Source organism: Carcharodon carcharias, chromosome 11 (genome assembly GCF_017639515.1).
Source record: "Carcharodon carcharias isolate sCarCar2 chromosome 11, sCarCar2.pri, whole genome shotgun sequence".
Lineage (NCBI taxonomy): Eukaryota > Metazoa > Chordata > Chondrichthyes > Lamniformes > Lamnidae > Carcharodon > Carcharodon carcharias.
The window spans coordinates 23643564-23667262 of record NC_054477.1 but is presented as its reverse complement, the minus strand read 5'-3'; the positions used below and the strand labels follow the sequence as shown (position 1 = coordinate 23667262).

Genomic DNA, 23699 nt, shown 5'->3' with positions numbered 1-23699 from the left:
GTACTGAGGGACCACTGCAGTGTTGGAAGTGCCGTCTTCCAGCTTAAATGTTAAAGCAAGGCCCCATCTGCCTGCTAAGGTGGGTGTAAACGATCCCACTGCACTATTTTGAGGAAGAGCAGGGGAAATGTGTCTGGTGTCCTGGCCAATATTTATTCTTCAATCAACATCACATGAAAAAAAGATTATTTGGTCATTATCATAATGACCGGGTGGGGGGCGGGGGGCAAGTCATTTTCTCCTGGCTAGCTTTCCGTGCAGTGCCGGGACAAGGGCTCCAGTGCAGTCAGGACAGGGTGAATGAGGGACAAGGCAGCACTGACTGAAGAAAGTACACAAGCATGTGCTGGGGTTGGGGGCGGGTGGGGAAGGGGGGTGGTTGGGGGTGGGGTGGGGGTACAAGGGAAGCAGCCACGCATTTAGAAAAGCTCGTCAAAAGTGAGCATTCTTCCGCAGCTGAGACCGTTCAGCTGCAGCTCCAACTGAGCAATGCAAAAGCACAAAAGTGCCACCAAATGCTCCATTCCATGGGTGCAGACTGCAAATTAATGTGCGTTTCAGGAAGCAGCAGAGCAATTGGCCGACTGGGCAAGTTGTAGAATCCCCTTGCAAAAGGTGGCCGTGGAGCAGTCACTGGTGGAAACGCTCACAGCCCCTTGTAATGTCACCATGCAGGTTTGGACCAGCATCCATCATGGTTCAAGCTAACAGTGCAGCCTTGCAGTGCGGGTTAAGAAAATGCCTGCACCTGAGCTGAGAGCACAACATGCAGTCCAGTGGCCAAAGCTGCCGCTAATTGGTCAAATGGAGTGGGGTGGAGATGGTTGGGGTTTTGGACAGCCAATGAGCGCACTAAACACTGGCCATCTAGGTGGTGGCCAGCACTCTCCTGCATGCGTGAAGGGGCCTTTCCATGCTAACCCATGTGTTTCTCTCTTTGATCCTGCAGGAGTACAACATCAGGATCATGGAGCCTGGTGACCTAGTGGTAAGCCTCATGGCATACAGGGAGCTGAAAAGAAGAGTTGGGCAGAGGTGCCTGGCTTAGTAAATGGAGGAGCACCTCCCTCAAGATAGAAGGGGCGGCAGAGCCTGCTGCATACGCAGCTGAAGATTCAGAGGGCTATCACTCGTAGGCACTTCGCTAGACCCAGGGTCTATAGGCGGCGCTTGTCATTCCTGCAAATGACCAAGAACCAGTGTCACCGAAGACTGTGCATGTCCAGGGAACTGGTCGGTCACATATGCCACCTGCTGGCACATACTGGCGCCATGGGGACATGAGGGAAATCACTGCCAGCGACTGTGAAAGTGACTGCAGCGCTCCATCTCTTTCCAGGCTCAACAGGTGACATGTGCAGGATCTTGCAAGCCTCCATGCACAAGCATTTTCCAGGGGGTCATGGATGCCATCTTCGTGAAGCACAGAACTTTATGCATTTCAATCGGAGTCAGAAAAGCCAGGAAGCAAGAGCACTGGGATTTCCACAGATCTCAGGTTTCACACAGATGCAGGGTGCCATCAACTGCACTTACATGGCGCTTAGATCTCCATGGCAACAAGCAGTCAACTATGTCAACCGCAAGGGCTTCCATTCACAATGTTCAACTGGTGTGCGACCATCACAAAAGCACCCTCTACTGGTCTGCGCATGATTCCCAGGGAATGTCCACAACTTCTACACCCTTAGCAAGTCTCAGATCCCTGAAATCTTCCAGGGTCCAGAGAGGCTGTAGGGTTGGCTCCTAAGGGACAAGGACTACCCACAGAGGCTGATGACACCCATGCAGCGGGCTCAGACTACAGCAGAGCAATGGTATAATGAGGCTCATGCTGCCGCCTGGACTTTGATGGAGCAATCAACAGGCATTTTGAAAATGATGTTCCAGTACCTCAACAGGTCCTGTGGAGCACTGCAATACAGTCCAGTGAGGGTGCCTTGCATCACTGGTGCTTGCTGTACGCTATACAACTGGGGAGAGGGGGTGGCGGTGGTGGCTGGGTATGGACCTGGCTGAGGAGATGAAAGAGTTGCATGTCACCCCTGATGAGGAGGACATTGAAGGGATGACAATCATGAGGTCCTCAAAGGCGAGGATACTGGCGATGAAGCCATTGCACTGGCCAGGTGAGGCAGGCATGCTTGGGAAGCCATCATAGCTGGAGGATGATGACAGGATGCAGTGAGGACAGTCCTGACATCCTCATCTTATATATCTGTGAACGTTTGATTCCTGTGTGGCTGATGGCAGCGCACATAACCTCAGTGCTCAGGCTCCTGTCATGGAGATTCAGCAGGGGCCCTAATAGTCACTCAATTGCAGGAGGATGATGATGACATGCAGTGAGGACACTCCATAGAACTTCACATAGCCTCTGTGGATGTCTGACTCCTGTCTGGCTGAAGGAAGCTCCCTTGCACTTTGTGATCAGGGTCATATCATGGAAATGCAGCCATCAAACTTTAAATACTTAAATGATCCTTTGTCCGCCTTCAGCACCTGAGCCCTCCAGGAGCACGGCGTCACTGGTCACAGATGCTGAAGAGATGGGGGCCAGCCGCACCTTAAAGGTGCTGAGAGCATACAGAGAGAATGATGGAACTCTGTGATGCCTGCCCATGACATTCTGGCAGCAATGACAAGCTTCATCGAGGTGCAGGCATCACTAATGTGTCCTGTGAGTGTGAAGCCAGATCATCACTTTGGTCTGAAGGTTACCCCACTGCACAGGGAGGAGGCCCTGGACTCAGACACCTGCCTTTATCTTGTGCAGGAACCAAGGTTTCACATCTGAGTGACAAGAACACTGCTCATTATAACAAGGAGTAATAGGCAGGGAAACATTCTTGGGAGTTTACTGACAATAGTGAACATTATAAGAGTAGCTAGGCAAATATTTGGTTGAAAGTGCCCAAAAGCCTTTAATAAGGTCAGAAATCCTACAGAATCCTATGGTACCAGCAACAAAGTGAATGTTATCTATGGAATGCATCAGGTAAGTATGAAGTAACACAGATAGTCTTGTGATGGACCAGAAGATTTTTTTTGGAGAGAAATTTGAATGTTGTCTTATGGAAGCTTTTCCCATCAATTTATTCACCATGAGGAAATTGAGCAAGTTAGGGGGGAAGAGTTTGAACATGCATAATGGTGCACAATCTAAGCACAAAATCAGAACTCATTAGATCAAACAAAATTATCCAAATAAAGAGAGACAGAAGGAAACAAAGATTTTAAAAATAGCTGAAGTTTTAGTAATCATTGGATTTTTTTAGATATTTTAAAGGATTGCAGATAGAGTATAGCACAATGGGACAACATGATGGTGCTCCGATACATCAGACCAAAGTTTAGTGTGGCATGACTTTTTATAGGTCCCTGCAAAGTGATTTACTGACTTCTTTACTGAATCTACACTTTTGGAGGAGTGCAGATTATTTTCTTCTCTCAAAAGAATGAGACAATAAATCACTCCAGATCACAACTCCCGGTGATTATAATGTAACACTGAAGAAGATGTCGAAGGTTAAACTGCATCATGCCTTCTGAACTGAACAGTGCTTATTGTGAAAACAAATTCAACAAAGAAACGGGGCACGAATTTAAATCTCCTGGTGAAACTCAAGACATGTCAATGCACAGGACCAAAAATATTGATCGAATCCTGGAGATAAAGCAGCAGTCAAAAGATCTGCGATCTTAATTCAATACATCATCAGCTTACGTTGTGTTGGAGAAAAACCGTTACAGATCTGAGGTACAGGAAATTACTCATAAGCCTGCACTGTGGTGACTCATAATCTATTTTTGCAAAGAAATAGCTACAGACAATTAAAATGTTTAATCTACTGCAGCACCCAACCACTATGGTGCCCCATGTCCTCACCAGGCGTGAAATGACATTTGCAGGGAAAACGGCAGCAGAAACTAGTACTTATGTAGTGCCTTTAACATAATAAAATGCCCCATGGTACTCTAAAGTAACATAATGAAACAAAATTTGACACTGAGTCACAAAAGGAGATAAGGCCAGACTGTCAAAAGCTTGATCAAAGCAGGAGGTTTTCAGGGGGGATCTAAAAGGAAGAAAGAGAGAGACAAACAACCAGCAGAGGGGTATAGGGAGGGAATTCTAGAGCTCAGATCCAGGGCATTTGAAGGCAAGGCTGCCAGTGGTAAGTCATTAAACTTGTGAACGTTCAGTAGACTAGAATTAGAGGAGCACAAAGATCTGGGGGATTGTAGGGCTGAAAAAAAATTCTTTTTATTCATTCCTGGAATGTGGACATTGCTGGCTGGGCCAGCATTTATTGCCCATCCCCAATTGTCCTTGAAAAGGTGGTGGTGAGCTGCCTTCTTGAACGGGTGCAGTACCTGTGGTTTAGGTACACCTGCAGTGCTGTTAGGGAGGGAGTTCCAGGATTTTGACCCAGCGGCAGTGAAGGAAGGGCGATATGTTTCCAAGTCAGGATGGTGAGTGGCTCGGACGGGAATGGTGGTGCTCCCATGGCCGTGATTTTCTGGCCCTGTCGCAGGCGGAACCCGCTGCAGGCGAGGCAGCGCCCCAGCCAGAAGTCTATTGACGTACGGCGGGACCAGAAGATTGCGGCGATGGGCGGGTGCGGAAAATCCCGCCACATATGTCTGCTACCGTCGTCCTTCTAGATGTTTGTGGTTGTCGGTGTGGAAGGTGCTGTCTAGGGAGGCTTGGTGAGTTCCTGCTGTACAACTTGTAGATGGTACACACTGCTGCCACTGTGTGCCGGTGGTGGAGGGAGTGAATGTTTGATGATGGGGTGCCAATCAAGTGGGCTGCTTTGCCCTGGATGGTGTCAAGCTTTGAGTGTTGTTGGAGCTGCATTCATCCAGGCAAGTGCGGAGTACTCCATCACACCCCTGACTTGTACCTTGTAGATGGTGGATAAGCTTTGGGGAGTCAGGTGGTGAGTTACTCACCACAGGATTCCTAGCCTCTGACCTGGTCTTGTGACCACATTAATTATATGGCTAGTCCAGGTCAGTTTCTGGTCAATGGTAACCCCCTGGATGTTGATAGTGGGGGATTCAGCAATGGCAATGCTATTGAATGTCAAGGAATGATGGTTAGATTCTCTCTTGTTGGAGATGGTCATTGCTTGGAACTTGTGTGGCATGAATGTTACTTGCCACTTGTCAGCCCACGCCTGGATATTGTACAGATCTTGCTGCATTTAGATATGGATTGCTTCAGTATCTGAGGAGTCGCAAATGGTGCCAAATATTCTGCAATCATCAGCGAACATCCCCACTTCTGACCTTATGATGGAAGGAAGGTCATTGATGAAGCAGCTAAAGATGGTTGGGCTGAGGACACTACCCTGAGGAACTCCTGCAGTGATGTCCTGGAGCTGAGATGATTGACCTCCAACAACCACAACCATCTTCCATCATGCTAGGATGGACTCCAACCAGTGGAGAGTTTTCCCTGATTCCCATTGACTCCTGTTTTGCTAGGGCTTCTTGATGCCACACTTGGTCAAATGCTGCTTTGATGTCAAGGGCAGTCTCTCTCACCTTGCCTCTGGAGTTCAGCTCTTTTGTCCATGTTTGAACCAAGGCTGTCGTGAGGGCAGGAGCTGAGTGGCCTTGGCGGAACCCAAATAGTCAGTGAGCAGGTTATAGCTCAGCAAGTGCCACTTGTTTGCACAGTTGGTGGCCCCTTCCAACACTAATGATGATTGAGAGTAGATTGATGGGGCGGTAATTGGCCTGGTTAGATTTGTCTTGCTTTTTGTGTACAGGACATACCTGTGCAATTTTCCACATAGCCGGGTAGATGCCAGTGTTGTAGCTGTACTGGAACAGCTTGGCTAGGGGCGCAGCAAGTTCTGGAGCACAAGTCTTCAGTGCTATTTCTGGAATACTGTCAGGGCCATTGCCTTTGCATTATCCAGTGCCTTCAACCATTTCTTGATATCAAACGGTGTGAATCAAATTGGCTGAAGACTGGCATCTGTAATGCTGGGTCCCTCCAGAGGAGGCCAAGATGGATCATCCATTTGGCACATCTGGCTGAAGATTGTAGCAAATGCTTCAGCTTTATATTTGCACTGATGTGCTGGGCTCCCCCATCACTGAGGATGGGATATTTGTGGAGCCGCCTCCTCCAGTGAGTTGTTTCATTGTCCACCGCCGTTCACGACAGGATGTGGCAGGACTGCAGAGCTTAGGTCTGATCCGTTGGTTGTGGACTCTCTTAGCTCTGTTTCTCACTTGCTGCTTACGTTGTTTGGCATGCAAGTAGTACTGTGTTGTAGCTTCACCCATCTTTCAGTAAATCTGGTGCTGCTCCTGGCATGCATTCTTGCACTTTTCATTGAACCATTGTTGATCTCCTGACTTGGTGGTCATGATAGAGTGGGAGATATGCCGGGCCATGAGGTTACAGATTGTGTTTGAGTACAATTCTGCTGCTGCTGTTGGCCCACAGCACCACATGGATGCCCAGTCTTGAGTTGCTAGATCTATTCAAAAGCTATGCCACTTAGCACAGTGGTAGTGTCACACAACACGATGGAGGGTATCCTCAATGTGAAGACGGGACTTCATCTCCATAAGGATTGTGCAATGGTTACTCCTACCAATACTGTCATGGGCAGATGCATCTATGGCAGGCAGGTTGGTGAGGATGAGGTCAAGTATGTTTTTCCCCTCTTGTTGGTTCCCTTACCACCTACCTCAGACCCAGTCTCGCAGCTATATCTTTTAGGACTCGACCAGCTTGGTCAATAGTAGTGCTACTGAGCCATTCTTAGTGATGGCCTTTGAAATTCCCCACCCAGAGTACATTTTGCACCCTTGCCACCCTCAGTGCTTCCTCCAACTGGTGTTCAACATGGAGGAGCATTGATTCATCAACTGAGGGCGAACGGTATGTAGTAATTAACAGGTTTCCTTGCCCATGCTTGATGCGACTTCATGGGGTCCGGAGTCAATGTTGAGGACTCCCAGGGCAGCTCCCTCCCAACAATCCTCCCACCGGCAGGATGGTGAAGATGTTCCTGCAACATTATCTGTAGGGTAAGATTCTGTGAATATGACTATGTTGGGCTGTTGCTTGCCTAGTCTGTGAGACAGCACTCTCAATTTCAGCAGAAGCCCCCAGATGTTAGTAAGGAGGACTTCACAGGGTTGATAGGGCTGAATTTGCTGTTGTCATTTCCGGGTGGTCCATCCGATTTCATTCCTTTTAGACTTTTTAGTGGTTTGATACAACTGAATGGCTTGCGAGGCCATTTCATTGGGCATTTCACAGTCAACCACATAAGGATGGCAGATTTCCTTCCCTAAAGGACATTAGTGAACCAGATGGGTTTTTACAACAATCAACAATGGTCGTCATTAGACCTTTAATTCCAGATTTTTCTCTTGAATTCAAATTTCACCATCAGCTGTGGTGGTATTCGAACCCAGGTCCCCTGAGCATTAACCTGGGTCCCTGGTTTATTAGTCCAGTGACAATACCACTGCACCGCCGCCTCCCCATTAAAGAGATGAAGAGTCAGGCGATATAACTAAGAAGGGAAAGGACAATGATAATGCTGTATCTCAGAGTCAAATATAACACAGTTGCAAAGTCAGGTTCAGCCAGGGACAGAAATTAAGTCAGTGACTAGGCAACAGAGTAGGGAACTAACAATAATGGTTCCGGTCTTCCCAATATTTAGTTGGAGGAAATTTCTGCTCATTCAATATTACAGATTTAAGTGTTTGAGCTTCAATACTGTAGATTAGATGAAGTATTTATGAATAGTTATTATATGGATATTAGTTGGGTTGGTTAAAGTGAGATGCCTATTGGGTACTAAGGCTGACGCATCAAATGTACCAGTTACACTAATATAAAATCTATCACTCAAATTTGAGTGACTGATAGATGGGGAAAAGGTATGCAGATAGCAAGACAATGCTCACCAAGAGATAGCGAATCAAGGCAGTGAGGAAGAGGAAGAAACACACAGATCGATTAGTGAGCACAAGGAAGTAATTGACAGATATAATATGGGACCAAATTAGAAAAGTCTTTCAGCTATGCAAAGGATAGTAAAACCTATTAGAGGTGCAATTCAGTTTGCAATGGTTACAGTTCAGGGTCATTTCAGCGGTGTGATTCTGCTAGGAGGAGATACTGCTGAGGGAGACAGAATGACATCCTCTCTTTAAGGATCACATCCTCTCTTTAAGGATGACTCCCTGCTGGGACGACATATGAGATGATCTTATCTTCCTGAGTCAGCCCCAGTTGCAAGGTGCCTCAGTTCCTGATTTAAATTCTGGAAACACCGAGGAGCAATTATACATATGTACGGCCAAGGGATATTCATTCCACAAGATTTAAAAGGGTCAACATCAACTAATCTGATTTTCAGGAGAAATAGCAACCATTCACGAAATCACAAGCGTGCAGAACCACCAAGGTGTTTAAAGAATAAAGTTTGGAGGCGGGTGCTTATCCGGCCATAAGTTCATTTATTCCCTTTAAAAGAGCGAATTTGCAAACGATGAGTACAAGGTATCTTATTTTTAGACAAGTAGCGTTAGGATTTGATTTCATGTTATTTAATTCAGATTTTTTTTCTTTCTTTTTACTTCTTAATGGCTTGTGGATTTCCGCAACGGTGAGAGATAATGAAGTGGTTAAAGTTATTCATCCCCAGGATGTTTTGGCATTTAGTGCATCAGGGCACATTTTAGCTGACTGTGTTGTTTAGTTTCTGCTGTTAAGTGCAGGATGTGGCTTTGCAGGAGGCGTTATTCTTGTCAGTTGACTTTTTTTGCCATGTTATGAAAACAAGATATTTAAAGACATAGAAAGTGGGATAATATACCAATAACACTTGCCAAACCAAAATAAATCAGCAAGGACAATGTGCATGACCTATAAAGCTTGTTTTAACAATTTGTGTTGTGTTGTTGAGGATAACGTTTCCACCCAGCGCAAAACAGGGTATTTGCATTTATTTCTCTGCAAGTGCACTGCATAGAGTCATGGGTTGGATTTTGCAGTCCTGTAATGGGACCAAATGGGGATGGAATGGCAAAAAAAAATGGCTGCCAAGTGGCACAGACAAAAGTCCAGCCTCCATCCCAGCTAATGGCCCTTTTGCAGGCACGGGACAGGAAGCCCATCTGCCTCTATCGAAAGGCCCAAGGTCAGACCCTACAGGACTTTCACTGGAATAGGTGGGCTTCGGAAGTCTACTACTACTCCTCCAGCAAGCAGGGCCATGGAAGTGGGGCAGGCGGCCAGAAATTTTCTTGAAAGTTAATTTTGAGAGGTTTTATGGACTTGAGTGGCATTAAGCAAGTTAAAGTTGAGGATATTGAGTGAGGGGGGAGGGTAGAGTCAGGGGGATGACTCCATCGAAGAGCTAAATTTTCGTCAAGCATCAATTTTGACGGGTTATCTCGGGTGGTTCGTATCTGCAGTTTTAAACTCCAGCAATTCAGGCTCAGACCTGTTGCCAGCACTTGGAAGGGATCATCGGAACTCTTGAAAAAATGTCAGCTGAGGTGGGCCCACCTCGCCTCCTGTCTCAGGTTTGCTGATTAAGACGTTAGACCCCACTCCAACACAAAAAGTGGAACCTTCCAACAGAAAAATTCCATTCCATGGCAACCTGGTGATGGAGGCAGGATCAGGATGATCAACCGTCTCTCATTTTACAGGATTGCCCAATATTTGAGACCATTGTCCCGCGAGGAATGCTGCCAGGATGCTGTTTTTACTGTAATTTGGTCCTTTAAATTTCACCCACGTGCAGTAACCTTTTCTCCTCCTCTATGTGCACTCTCATAGCCCTTGAACTCCCTCTCCGCTGTCACAACCCTGGATCCTCCCCCCTCTGCGCTTACAGCTCAGCACACCAGCCACCCAATGCCCCTGATCTACTGCACCCTCCCAATGCCCCCGTTGTACTGCGCCCCCCCCACACCCCCCCATGCCAGAGTATCCCCTTAATTTTCTCCACGAGAGTTGGTCACCCTGGGCAGGATTAATCCTGCCTCCCGATTCCCATTTTCAACTTGAAAGTCCGGTCCATTACGTGTGTTTTGACTTGCAACCACTATTGGTTGGTCAGGTGTGAATTCTCTTCTATGACTCTGTATGCTTTAAAAGTAAACCAATTAAATTTCAATCATACCAAAACTAAAATACAGCATATGCTGGAAATTTATCTGTAACAAAAACAGAAAAAGCTGGAAATGCTCAGCAGGTCTTGCAGGATCTCTGGAGAGAGAAAAACAAAGTTAACATTTCAGGTCGATGAAACTTAGTCAGAATTGGGAAAAGTTACAAACATAAACAGGTTTTAAGAAGGTCAAATGGACAGTGGAAAAAGATCAAAGGGAAGGGTTTGCAATAGGGCTGACATTATTTGAGAAAAGAATTGGTGGGGCAGAGGCAAACAGAGTGGGAATAGGAGAAGTAGAGGAACAAAAGATGTGCTCAGGAGTTGTGAATGGCAGAATAATGAACAGCTGGTGTCCAAAAGCAAAGAAAACAAAATTGAGGCCGAGATTATGGTCTAAAATTGTTGGGCACAAAGCTGAGTCCAGAAGGCTGTTACGTACCGAACTGAAAGATGAGGTGCTGTTCCTCAAGCTCGTGCTGAGCTTCAATGGAACACTGCAGCAGGCCAAGGACAGAAATGTTAGTTCGAGAGCAAGTTTATGTTGAATGTAAATGAGTGAAGGCAGCAAAAGAGGACCGTGCACGAGAGAGAGGTGGGAGTGCGAGAGAGAGAGAGGTGGGAGTGCGAGAGAGAGAGAGAGGTGGGAGTGCGAGAGAGAGAGAGAGAGGTGGGAGTGCGAGAGAGAGAGAGAGAGGTGGGAGTGCGAGAGAGAGAGAGAGAGGTGGGAGTGCGAGAGAGAGAGAGAGGTGGGAGTGCGAGAGAGAGAGAGGTGGGAGTGCGAGAGAGAGAGAGAGGTGGGAGTGCGAGAGAGAGAGAGAGAGGTGGGAGTGCGAGAGAGAGAGAGGTGGGAGTGCGAGAGAGAGAGAGGTGGGAGTGCGAGAGAGAGAGAGGTGGGAGTGCGAGAGAGAGAGAGGTGGGAGTGCGAGAGAGAGAGAGGTGGGAGTGTGAGAGAGAGAGGGGTGGGAGTGCGAGAGAGAGAGGGGTGGGAGTGCGAGAGAGAGAGGGGTGGGAGAGAGAGAGAGCTGGGAGTGCGAGAGAGAGAGAGGTGGGAGTGCTAGAGAGAGAGAGAGGTGGGAGTGAGAGAGAGGGAGGTGGGAGTGCGAGAGGGAGAGGGTTGGGAGTGCGAGAGAGAGGGGTGGGAGTGCGAGAGAGAGAGAGCTGGGAGAGAGAGAGAGGTGGGAGTGCGAGAGAGAGGTGGGAGTGCGAGAGAGAGAGAGAGGTGGGAGTGCGAGAGAGAGAGAGGTGGGAGTGCGAGAGAGAGAGAGAGGTGGGAGTGCGAGAGAGAGAGAGGTGGGAGTGCGAGAGAGAGAGAGGTGGGAGTGCGAGAGAGAGAGAGGTGGGAGTGCGAGAGAGAGAGAGAGAGAGATGGGAGTGCGAGAGAGAGAGAGGTGGGAGTGCGAGAGAGAGAGAGGTGGGAGTGCGAGAGAGAGAGAGAGAGAGATGGGAGTGTGAGAGAGAGAGAGGTGGGAGTGCGAGAGAGAGAGAGGTGGGAGTGCGAGAGGGAGACAGAAAGAGGGGGTTGCGGGGGAAGGGAGAGACAGGCAGACAAAGAGAGAATGAAAAGAGAAGAAAGAAATGAACAAAAGAATTCCCTCCCCCTAATGTTAACAGCATCAATATCCTTAACTGGAGACCGAGAGAGGCTCAGAGCTAATGATGAACTTGACCAGTTAGAAAACATTGAGATTAAATCGTTTTTCAATACTGTTACCACCAAGTTAATGCGATCTTAAAATATATTATTTTGTACCGAAGTTTCAGGATTTTATTCCATTCAAAATGAGATGCTCCCACCCATGTTAGGCTTCTTATAAAACAGAACAGAGGGAATAGGATGTCCAGCCTCAAATCCATTCTATCCAAAAGTGACGAAAAGTCCACCCCCTGAGGGAAAGTTCTGCATAAATACTCCAAAACAGAATACTGACCCACGTACAATATTTAACCCTGAACGACTGGCTTCCACGGATAACATCCCATTGCCCCCACTTTCCCCACAACCCCAACCCTGACCAGCCACACAAGGAACTGTTCTTCTCTTGGTGCATTACCTCAGCCACGCTTTGTTATAAACAGGCAACAAGCAGCTTTGGAGACCAGAATGCTCAATAATTAGGTCGGCAGTTTCAAATTTGCAAGCTGTTCTATACAACAGATAACAAATAAGGAACCATTATTCAAAGCTACCTTTCAAGCCCACCAATCTTCCAGTAGAATTAGGTCAAAATTATCCTAAATCATGAGACACAAAACACTCCAGCTGAAACTGAGAGAGAGCCATGGAATTCTGACAAAGAGGCCATTTCATTGCCAATGAAAAGGATACTTGTGATCAAAGCTGTACCACAGCCTGAACAGCCACGCACTTTCCTGCTTTGTTCTGCTGGTCCTTTCAGGGTGTGCAACGTCCTAGAGGGAGGGAACAGAAACACATTTTCACTAAGGCTAAATACTGATATATTAAAGTGATAGCTGTACAACTAATTGACAACGTCTTGCATTTATATAGCGTGTATAGGATAGAAAAACGTCCCCAGGAATTTCACAGAGCTGCAATTTGAAATAATTGGACGGTGAGCCAAAGAATATCAGATTGTATATCTCCCTCCGACTTGGGAAGTTTGAAGGAATGATATTGGGATGAAGCAGGGACATTACAACCTGTTCTAAATTGGGCAACAGGAAGGGGCATCAGAGGGAAGAAGTCAAGAGAGAACATCGTCAAGGGCATCAAATGGAACCATTGAAGCAATAATGGGAGGAGTCATCATGGGCAATAATGGAGTAACAGCCCCAGTTCTGGACACTGCACTTTAGAAAAGATGTGAAGGCATTACAGAGGGTGCAGAAAAGATTCACGAGAATGGTTCCAGCCAAGTAGATAGATTGGAGAAGCTGGGGTTGTTCTCCTCAGAGAAGGGAAGATTAAGAGGAGATTTGATGGAGGTGGTCAAAATCATGAGGGGTCTGGACAGGGAGAAACCGTTCCAATTGGTGGACGGATTGAGAACCAGAGGACATGGGTGACTGGCAAAAGAAAATTTGGGTAATTGTCTGAGAGAAAATATTTGCAGGAGTGCGTGATAAAGGCGGGGGAGTGGAACTACATAGGTAGCTCTTGCAGAGAGCCAGCACAGACACAAAGGGCTGCATGGCTGCCTTCTGCGCTAAATGTAAACAAAGCTTCTCTGATTCTATATGAAGGTATTAGGAAGATAATCAGGAACATGTAGACGGCTGAAGAAATGGCTGCCAGCAGTGGGGCAAAGTGAGGGATGGGGAGGGAGGGAGATGCACAAGAGGCCAGAGTCTGAACAGTGGAGAATGCTGGGGAGAATTGTAGGGCTTGCGGAGGTTATAGAGGTAACGAGGGAAGAGGCCACGCAGTGATTTAAACACAGAGCATGAATTTTTTTTTTGAGTGGAAGCGTTGGCAAACTGGAATCCTATCTAGGTCAGCAAGAGAAGGGTAACTGGGATCTGGTGGGGGCTAGGATATGGACCAGAGTTTTGGCTGAGCTGAACTTGACGCAACAAGAAGAATGGGAGGCGGAGCAGGTTGGGCATCACAATAACCGAGTCTGGAGGTGACAAGGGCATGGATAAAAGTTTCAGCAGCAGATGGCCAGTGGCAGGTGATATCTTGGAGATGATCTTTGTGATGGAGAAGACATGAAATCAGAAACTCAGCTCAGGGTCAAACTGGATGCTGAGAACGTGAACAGTCTGATTCAACCACAGAAAGTGGCCACAGAGGGGAAACGACAACGGAATCAGCAGCAAGGGTATGGAAATTGTGGCGGGGATGAAAACAATGGCCCCAGGCGTTTCAAATGTTTAGCTGGAAGAAACTGCAGTTGATGCAAAACTGGGTGTTACACAAGGAGCCTGAGTACACAGGCAGTAAAGGAGTCAAGGGAGGTGTTGGACAAGTGGAGATGGGTGCTGTTTGTGTAAAGGTGGAGGCTGACCCCATGTCTTTGGATGCAGTCACCAAGGGAGAGCCTGTTGATGAGGAACGGGAAGTTGCCAAGCATAATTCCGTTGGGGGCCTCCAGGGGTAATATTGTGGGGTGAGAAAAACAGCACATATTCTGTCTATGATTTGACAGATAAGAGTGGAACCAAGTGAGGGCAGTCCCACTAAGCTGGACAATAGAAGGAAGCCATTGCAGGAGCATAGTGTGGTCACGTGTGTCAAAGACTGCAGACGGGTCAGGAGGAGTTGTGAATCTTTGGAATTCTTTACCCCAGGGGGCAGTGGATGCTCAGTCAATGAATGTATTGAAGGCTAATATAAAGAAATTTTTAGGCACTAAGGGAATCAAGGGTTATGGGGATATAGGAAGGTGGATTTGATGTAGAAGTTCAGCTATGATCTTATTGAATGGTCCAGCAAGCTTGTATGGACAACACCTGCACTATTCCTCCTCATTTTTAAGGATGAAGAGGGATTGAGACTTTAATTAGGGCTGATTTAATGCTGTGGCGGGGTGGAAGATTTTTTTAAAATGGAATTGCAGGAAAAGTGTGTCTGGATTTAGTGGGGGAGGGGGAGGGGCGGTGTTGGGTGGGAGAAGAAGTGACAAAATATATCATTTGGAGACGAAAAGCAAGTTGGAGATGGTTTGATAGTTTGCAAGGACATAGGGGTCAAGCTTTTTTTTGAGGAGATGACAATGATGACTGCTTTAAGAGGAAGGGGGTTACTTGAGCAATACCAGAAGCTGTACTCAGCAGAGACTTCAATTCTACTATTTCTAACTGAGTTGGGTATCAGCTATCTCCAACTCATGTCACTAAGTCCTCCAAGTGGCAGTTAACATTTAAAATTAGGAGCAGGTAAAAAGGATATGTTGTCCCCTCTAAATTCTGGGCCCATGTGACCCCAAGTTCGAATCTCCAATCGGTTTCTCCATCCTGCCTCAGCAGTAAAACAGCCCTGACCAAAGTCTCAAAAGACATACATTCCCCTGCCACATCCCTCATGGAAACATACTCTGTGATCACACACCACCCTGACTTGGAAATGCACCGGCTGTTCCCTCACCATTGCTGGGTCAGATTCCTAGAATTGCCAACTTAATTGCTCTGTGGGAGTGCCTACACGTGTACTCCAGCAGTTCAGGAAGGTGTCTCACCACCGCTGACTCAAGGACAATTAAGGATAGACAGTAAATGCTGGCCTTGCCAGCTCACATCTCATGAATGAATGAAAAATATACTGATCATTTAACGACACAGAGCTGGCTTAAAGTTCTAACTTAGCAACACAAGTGAGCTGTAATGGAACAAAAATAAATTTTGAACAGTTCATTTAAATAGTAATCAACTGGCACAGAATTCCTACTCCATTTCCTCACACAGCATCTCTTCAAACCGCAACTATAAGAATGGAATGATTTCACGTTACTGATACTCAGGGGCATATTTGTAATATTCACAGCAATGAGATTCAGAACTAGAATCTTAAACTCACTACAACATGTATTATTAAAATTAATTTCTTTTTGAAGTTGTAGCTGAGGGAAGAGAAGAAAGAATTCCCAATCCTGACATCCAAATAAATTGACAGAAGTGTCCCCAGCTGAACCAGAAATGTATCGAAGCCTGTTTTCCCACATGATTGGTAGGACTTTTCAGGCAGCCTGAGGTAGACTAATGAGAGATTTAAGTTAGATTGTATTAACTATGGTTTAGTCACTTCCTGTCCCCTTCACTACTTCTTCAGTTTAAAGAGAGGAAGGGAGAACATCTGTTTACTTCTGTGCTCTCAGTAGCAATGTGAAACTTTCTGGCCTAATTTTAGTTCTGATATTCTGGTAACTGATTAGAAGTGGCAGCACGAACCCTGGCATTAAAGCTGCTTGATCAGTTAAATAGAATATTTCAATTCTTCATTTGTGGCAGCGAAGAAATTCGATGCTGTACTTGAAACAAGAGGATAAGGACACCACATCCCTCCTTATTGGGTGGCCGGTGGCGGTTACTGCGTATAATTTTTTTTCATTCCAACTTGCCATTGAAAAAATAAATGACTTGCGTGCATCTAAGTCTGCACATCGTCTATCTCCTACTCAAGGGGATAACTGGTTCAAAGGCCTCTGTTGTCACTTGGTGATTGGCCTCTGTTAATCACAAAACAGCAGAAATAGATAGTTCTCCTACCAGGTTAATTGTATGTATCCATACATGTAAGAATATCACATATGAACATATCGTAAAAGTATGTCTCGTGTAAAAGTTAGCCCCATAGCCTTCAGCCTAACAACATGTACATTTTTATACACCTCAGTCATCGTAGACCCAAGTTTTTCAGGGGTCAAACTGTGCTGTGATTATCAGTTACTTACTGGTGATTACTATGGTTCATTAATTTAAAAGGCACACACAGAAACCTTTAGATTTTCCCTCCGCCAATTCTAGCAGCAATCTCCCAGCCACTTGACAAGACTAATGTGTACCACATGATCCATCACAATGTCTTCAAGAAAGAATAACAAGTACGCAGCTCAATTTAAACCGGAGGTGGTGGGTGGGGGTGTGTGTGTGTGTGTGTGTGTGTGTGTGTGTGTGTGTGTGTGTGTGTGTGTGTGTGTGGAGTGGCAGAATAGATTAATGAGCATCGGCAAAATGGTCCTATTATTACTCATGGAGCCATCCAACTCTTGGCCCTCAGGGAAGCAAAGAAAGATGATATTTCAGAATTCAAGGCCAGTGCTGGGAGGTCCACAAGATCCATGAAGAGGCCTGATTTAATACTCCTCCTGAGAACGAAGGCCTCACAGCGCCTGCTACCTGAATTCAACGACAGAATCATCAAATTCAGCCGCTTTGTCCCCCGACATTGAGGGAAGAATGCGTATTGACTGGCCTGCGCTGGAATTGTGGATGACACACCTGGTGAACTCAGACGTGCCTGCAAACAAAACTTTTGCCAAGATTGGTAAAAAGAAAAATGCCCTTATGAAGACCACGGGCCACATGAAGAGGCAGCTCACTGTGGCTCCATCTTGTACGGTGGATGGTACAAAATTAAGTCCTAAGGTGATATTCAAGTGAACAACTCTCCCCAAAGAGAAATTTCAGAAAGGCGCTGTCATCCATGTTTAACCTCCTTTGCTCCATATCCCTGGATTCCTGTATCTAACAAAAACATCTCAGTGTTGACTATTTTAATTGAGCCTGCATTTTGATGGGAGTGTTCCAAATTTCTAGTACATTTTACACGGAAAAAGCTTTCTGATTTCCCTCCTAGCTCGCAAGGCTCTAATTTTAGGATTATGTTCCCCTAGTTCTGTACACCCCCACCAGAGGAAATAGTTGCTTTGTATCAACTCCACAAAATCTCTTAATAATTTTAAATTCTTCGAGTAGATCACCTTTCAATCTTTGAACCATGTCTTCTCGAATCCTCCTACTTTGTACTTACTCTTTGTAAAACATTGCTTCTGTCCTTCAGAGAAGGAAACCTGCCATTCTTATCCGGTCTGGCCTACACCAATGTGAATGACTCTTCAACTGCCCCAGCAGGCCACTGGGTGTTAAGGGAAATCTGGGACAGGCTATCTAAGCCAACCTAGTCAGCAACACTCATATCGCGAGAATGAATGAACCCAATAAGAACAAAAAAATGTAACAACTGTAGGTCCAAATGTTTCCACCTGTCACTGCTGATGGGGAAATGACAGCCAATGATCTGCTTGCCACAACACGTTGGCGCGTGTTGGAGCATAGCCCAATGGGTCTCAGGAAAACATGGCTGGAAATCATGACCTTCGACAGAACATTAGTAAATACTGCTCTTAGAGAGAGCTCCGCCAGGGAAGCCAGCTGAACCTTGGATTCAAACCCAACTCGTGCTGGATCATTCATTTTGATTGCAAGTCTGCTCTTGATTCTTTTGTTCAATATTTCTTGGAAAAGTATTCAGATACAATGAAGTTGTCCGCACACGGTGCTCTGTCGCATACAGTGGGAACAGCCATGACTTTCCACTCCAGATAAAAACTGCTAATAAAAGCAGTTTACAATAAAATCTATTGTGTTACAGTCTAGTTCTTTCTAAATCACAGCCAGATTGAGGTAAACCTTGCATATCAAAGCATTGTCTATACAGAGTGCTCCCAATTGGGTAATACAATGGAGAGCCAGGCGGAATATAGAAGGTTTAGAGGGGAAGTGAAAAAGCAAATAAGAGAAACAAAGAGGGAGTATGAAAAGAGACTGGTAACCAACATAAGAGGGAATCCCAAAGTCTTCTGTAGGTGTATATATATATATATATATATATATATATACACATATATATAAAAATGGTGGTAAAAGGAGTAGGGCCAATTAAAAACCAAAACGAGGGTTTACGCATGGAGGCAGGGGGAATAGCTGAGGTATTAAATGAATACTTTGCATCTGTCTTTACCGAGGAAGAAGATGCTACACAGGTATTCAAAATCATGAGGGGTCTGGACAGAGTAGGTAAGGAGAAACTGTTCCCACTTGTGAAAGGATCGAAAATGAGAGGGTACAGATTTAAAATAATTGGCAAAAGAAGCAAAACAACACCAAGCAGTGAGTAGTTAAGGTCTGGAATGCACTTCCTGAGAGTGTCTTGGGACAGGTTCAAGCCAGACATTCCAAAGGGAATTAGACGGTTATCTGAAAAGAAAGACTATGCAGGGTCATGGGGAGAAGGTAGCAGAGTAGCACTAGGCGAATTATTCATTCAGAGAGCCAGTGCAGGCACTATGGGCTGAATGGCCTCCTCCTGCACTGTGACAATTCTGTGATTCTGTGAATTGCTGGGAATTGAAAGAAAGTTAAGATTCTTGACTAACAAGAGAGTCAAAGGTCATCAGTAGTAGGTGGAATGTGGAATCAAGGCCACAATCAGGTCAGCCATGATCTTACTGAATGGCGGAGCAGGCTCGAGGGGCCAAATGGCCCACTCTTGCTCCCAATTCGTATGTTTGTATGTTAAAATGGAGCACCAGTAAAACAGCAGAGGAGTCACAGTAAATATAAAGCAACACAGTCCAAATTTTCCCTCTTAACAGATGGCAATCTATTCTGCTTTTAGTTTTGCTTTCATCAAAGAAGGAGTGACCTTGCTCATGGATTAAAAAAGAAATTCACTGCAGGTATATTAGGTCAAATGAGGTAAGACGTAGCAACTCCCAAATTAGAATCCCATAAGATATGGTTATCGCTCCCAGATTACTTACGCCTTGCATCACTTGGAAACTGTCAGTGTTGGGAGCTGGATCCTGATCTGGATCAACTCCGACTCTGAAAGAGAAAGAGTGGGTAAAATAAGTAAGGAGACAAACAGTAAATTGAGTTAAAGGCTGGTTTGCAATATCTCCATCTCTCTTATCACTGTACAAGAACTGAAAGACCCAGTTTCCACTTTGAAAAGTCTCTACAGAAGGGCTGCAGCTCCAGGTTTTAGTAGGGCAAGCAAAAATTTCTCTTTTGGAAGACGAGACAGTTCAATCAGTAAAGTACGATCGCTGATCACATCTGGTACCACAGCTGGAAATTTGAAACCCCAATTTTTTTAAATAAGTAATTCAAGATGAAAAATCATTCGGGAATAATTTTGTACTGGAACTGATTCAACACCTGTTGCAGGGTGAACTTCTCTGGCCCGCAGTAAACAGTAGGATCTTTGAAGCAAGCGGTTCCCAATTTTGAACACTCTTGCGGAAAGCTGACACTGCCCCAGGCATGACTGAAGATTGAGGAGATGTTAATTTATCCTCTCCATGAATAGACCAAAGGCAGCAAGTAGAGGCTAGGACTTTTCTTTTGAAGCCCCCACAGATCATTTAGTCTGTATATGTGTATTGCACTCTGTGTGGCCTGAGGTCAGACTGCAAGTTCACGGCCAAGTACAAGCTTAACCCTAACCGAGTAGAGATGGTGGCAAGGTGGATTCTTTCAGTCAGGTTCAGACACATAAAGCAATGCACAAGTGAACTTCAGTGATGTAGGCACATGCAGCTCCCTTCTTAACTCTCCCAATTTCCTGCTGTCTGAAATTAGGCAGTCCCTCAGATCTCTTGTGGTTCTTTGAACAAAAGTGATGCATTAACACTACCCTAATTCCTGTGCGACCTGGAATAACTCAGCGGGAGGAACAAGATAAAGGCCGGGGTTTTCCAATCCCACCGGCAGCGGGCATCGTCGCGAGCAGGGATGGGGAAATTTGGAGAGCGGCCAGAAGCCAATTGATTTTCCAAATGTTCCTGTCCTGCTCGTGGCGATGCCTGCTGCTGGTGGGACCGGAAAATCCTGCCCAAAGCGTCGTCAAGGGCAAGTCCACGCTTCTAGTGTAAGGAAATCTCACTTCAAAGCAAGAGGACACCAGCGTGCTAGTGAGCTTCTGAGCAGGGAAATGTGTTTAAATACATCACGCAAACAGCAGAAGTCAATATAGCAGCATTTCTGGCACTATCGGGTTTGCGCCACTCTCACTTCCTGAATCAGAAGGTACTGGGGTCAAAGGGCAGGGTTTTCGGGTCGTCGGGCGGACAGGCCTCGGAGCGGCCAGGAAATGGTCCGCCACCCACGATCGCGATTTCATGCCGGTCAGCCAATTAACGGGCAGCCAGCATGAAACGCGGGCTGAAAGGCTCAGCGCTACCGGGGTGGGGGTGGCGGGAGGAGAACGAGCGCTGAAGTCTGCGCAGACACTGGGGGAGCGCGGAATGAAAGCTCCCCGAAGGCAGAGAGCTGCCTCAGGGAGCTGAAGAATTCTTAAATCAAAAAGAAAGATTTGGCAAATCTGAAAAACATGTCCCCAATAGGACCCGTTCACTCATATGAGCACATACATGAGTAAAAAAAAAATGTTTTGACATAATTTTTAAGTCGGCACCTTTGCCCCACCCACGGATGAGGTTTCCTCAAAAATGCAAAGGCCGCCCGGCCAATCGTCCGCCCACCAACAATAAGATCGGACGGGTAGCAAAAAATCTCATACTTTAATGGCCTTAATAGGCCTCTTAACTGTCGACAGGCGCACTGCCAACTCTAGCACACCCGCCAACTGAACTATCACGTCAGTGTACGTCAGAATGTTTGCCCGATGACATCGTGCACTATTTTATGTCCAATTGGGATGGGTGCGCGCCTGCCCGCAGGACATAAAATTCTGCCCATAGTCTCATCCCAAAGACTTGAACACAAAACTCTAGACAAACTCTTCTACTGAGATACTTACCTTTTACTGTTAATTAACCAACACCAACGCCCCCCCCCCCCCCCCCCAACCCCACCCACATCCACACCCATATATTACCCCAAGTCTATGAGCCATTACCTTTTGTGTGGCACCTTTTAGAAAGCTGTTTGGAAATCCAAATATACAACATCTACTAGTTCCCCTTTATCTACCCTATTAGTTATATCCTCAGTTGTCAAACACCATTTCTCTTTTGTAAAACCATGATGATTCTGGCTAATCATATTATGATTTTCTAAGGACATTGTTTAGACTTCCTTAATAATAGATTGAAGCATGTTCCTAATGATTGACATCAGGCTAACTGGCCTGTAGTTTCAGGTTTCTCATCTCTCTCTTTTCTTGGACAGTGGTGTTACATTTGGCTAACTTTCAAAGTGCTGAAACCATACTAGAATCTTGGGAATTTTGGAAAATCATAGCCAGTGCATCCACTATCTCTGCAGCTACCACTTTCAGAACCCTAGGATGGAGACCATCAGGTCCTGGGGATTTGTTGCCTTTTAGATCCTTAAGTTTCTCTAACTCTTTTTTTTCCTGATGATATTAATCACTTTAAATTCCTCACTTTTATTTGGCCCTTGCATACCTCAATTTCCAAAATGTTTAAACTAAGGGTCTGTCTGCACTCTCAGGTAAACGTAAAAGATATATTATTTCAAAGAGTGGGGGATTCTCCGTGCCCTGGCCAATGTTTATCCCTTAGCTGAGGCCAGATTATCTGGTCATTACCATAGTGATATTTGTGGGAGTTTGTGTGCAAATTGGCTTTCCTACATTACAATAGTGACTAACTTCACAAAGTACTCCATTGAGGTTGTCAAAGGCACAATACATAAATGCAAGGTCTTTCTTTCCTTTCCTTATCAGCAGCCCACTCACTTTACTTAATGCTTTGATGACAGAACTGCATAGTATTTACAGCACAGGAACAGATCACTTGGCTCGATAGGTTCATGCCAGCGTTTATGTTCCGCTCGAACCTCTTCACACCCTTCTCCATCTAACCCCATCAACATTCCCCCACCACCCCCCCCCCCATAACAACTTCCCCTCATGTGTTTATCCAGCTTCCCATTTAAATGGGCCTAAGACTACCCCATGTGGCAGAGTTCCAAATTCTGACCGTCTACTTGGTAAAGAAGTTTCTCCTGAATGCCTGATTGGTTTTGTTAGTGCCTTTCTCATGTTGATGGCCTCTGACTGTGAAGATGGTGAGGAAAACAGGATTTTTTTAAATTATAAAGTGTTGGCTCTGCAGAATGCCGCTTTTTGGGAAACAGCGGCAGCGTGTAGGGGTGCGCAGAAGAAGAAAATGTGGATTTGACCCTGCAAGTCTCCATGTGGAAAGCAATAGGGCAATGCACTGCCCTCTACCCCCACCCAGTTCTGGGCTGTCCGCACTCCTAATGCCCTCATGAATTTTTTATTAATATAAAAAGCAACAATATTTTAACACTAAATTGAAAGTACAATGTTCCACGACACGCATGATTTCCCTTGTTACTTCAGAGAATTCAGCATTAAAGATTGATAGAATTTTTTTTCCATAACATTCATGTAGGTCGTTTAGCTACCTCCCAACTCCAGCATAGGGAGTTTTCGGTGAATTTATTTTTACACAATGCACCTAATGCAAGTTTTGACATCAACAGCTCTTTGGCCATTGAATTTCTGATGCAAGCACCTCGATCCCACAAGATGTCTTTATATAAAAACGGCAGAATGTGACCAACCAAATTAGCTTCTCCACTGACACAAATGTAACCAAAGAATGAAAACGAAATGAAGCCCGCTAAGTGCCAATTGTGCTGCCCTGAATTTAGTACTCACTTAATTGAGGGGATTAATTTATATTTCAATAATTAGAAAACCGAGAAACCAGCGCAGGATTTCAGCAGGGATCACTGTTACCTTACCCACAAACTGTGTGGAAATGCGCGTGCAGCTGAACAAGCCAGGAGATGCTTGGTTTCGTTAAAATACAGGTACAGTGTTAAATTAAGCACAGGGGCCTCCTAATGCAAGCTGATGGGTAACACTAGCTTCCCTTCTAGGTCAAGCTTTCAAACAGCTGAAATGAGCTGGGAATAAGCCACTGGAACAACGCCAGTGTGACAGCTTTTCTGCTACAATGGCACAGTTCCAACCAAATTGAACTCTCACTCTTAAACTGAGGCCCAAATTAACATCATTCATTTTCGCTGCTTAAGCTACTTTTGTGGCAACTGGGGATGAGAGGATTTTGGTGCTGGCACATGGAACGTTTCCCA

At 45.6% G+C, this 23699-nt stretch overlaps 1 protein-coding gene across 2 annotated transcripts in view; it reads right to left on the bottom strand.

Annotated features, from left to right (window-relative positions):
* Positions 1-23699, bottom strand: part of slc9a7 (solute carrier family 9 member 7) — a 228767-nt gene that overhangs the window by 17560 nt on the left and 187508 nt on the right. For both annotated transcript variants that reach the window (XM_041198855.1, XM_041198856.1), the window contains 2 exons: positions 19403-19466; positions 12505-12587 (listed from right to left, as the gene is read on the bottom strand). In XM_041198855.1, coding sequence (XP_041054789.1) covers positions 12505-12587; positions 19403-19466 — 147 coding nt within the window. The remainder of the gene's footprint in view (positions 1-12504; positions 12588-19402; positions 19467-23699) is intronic.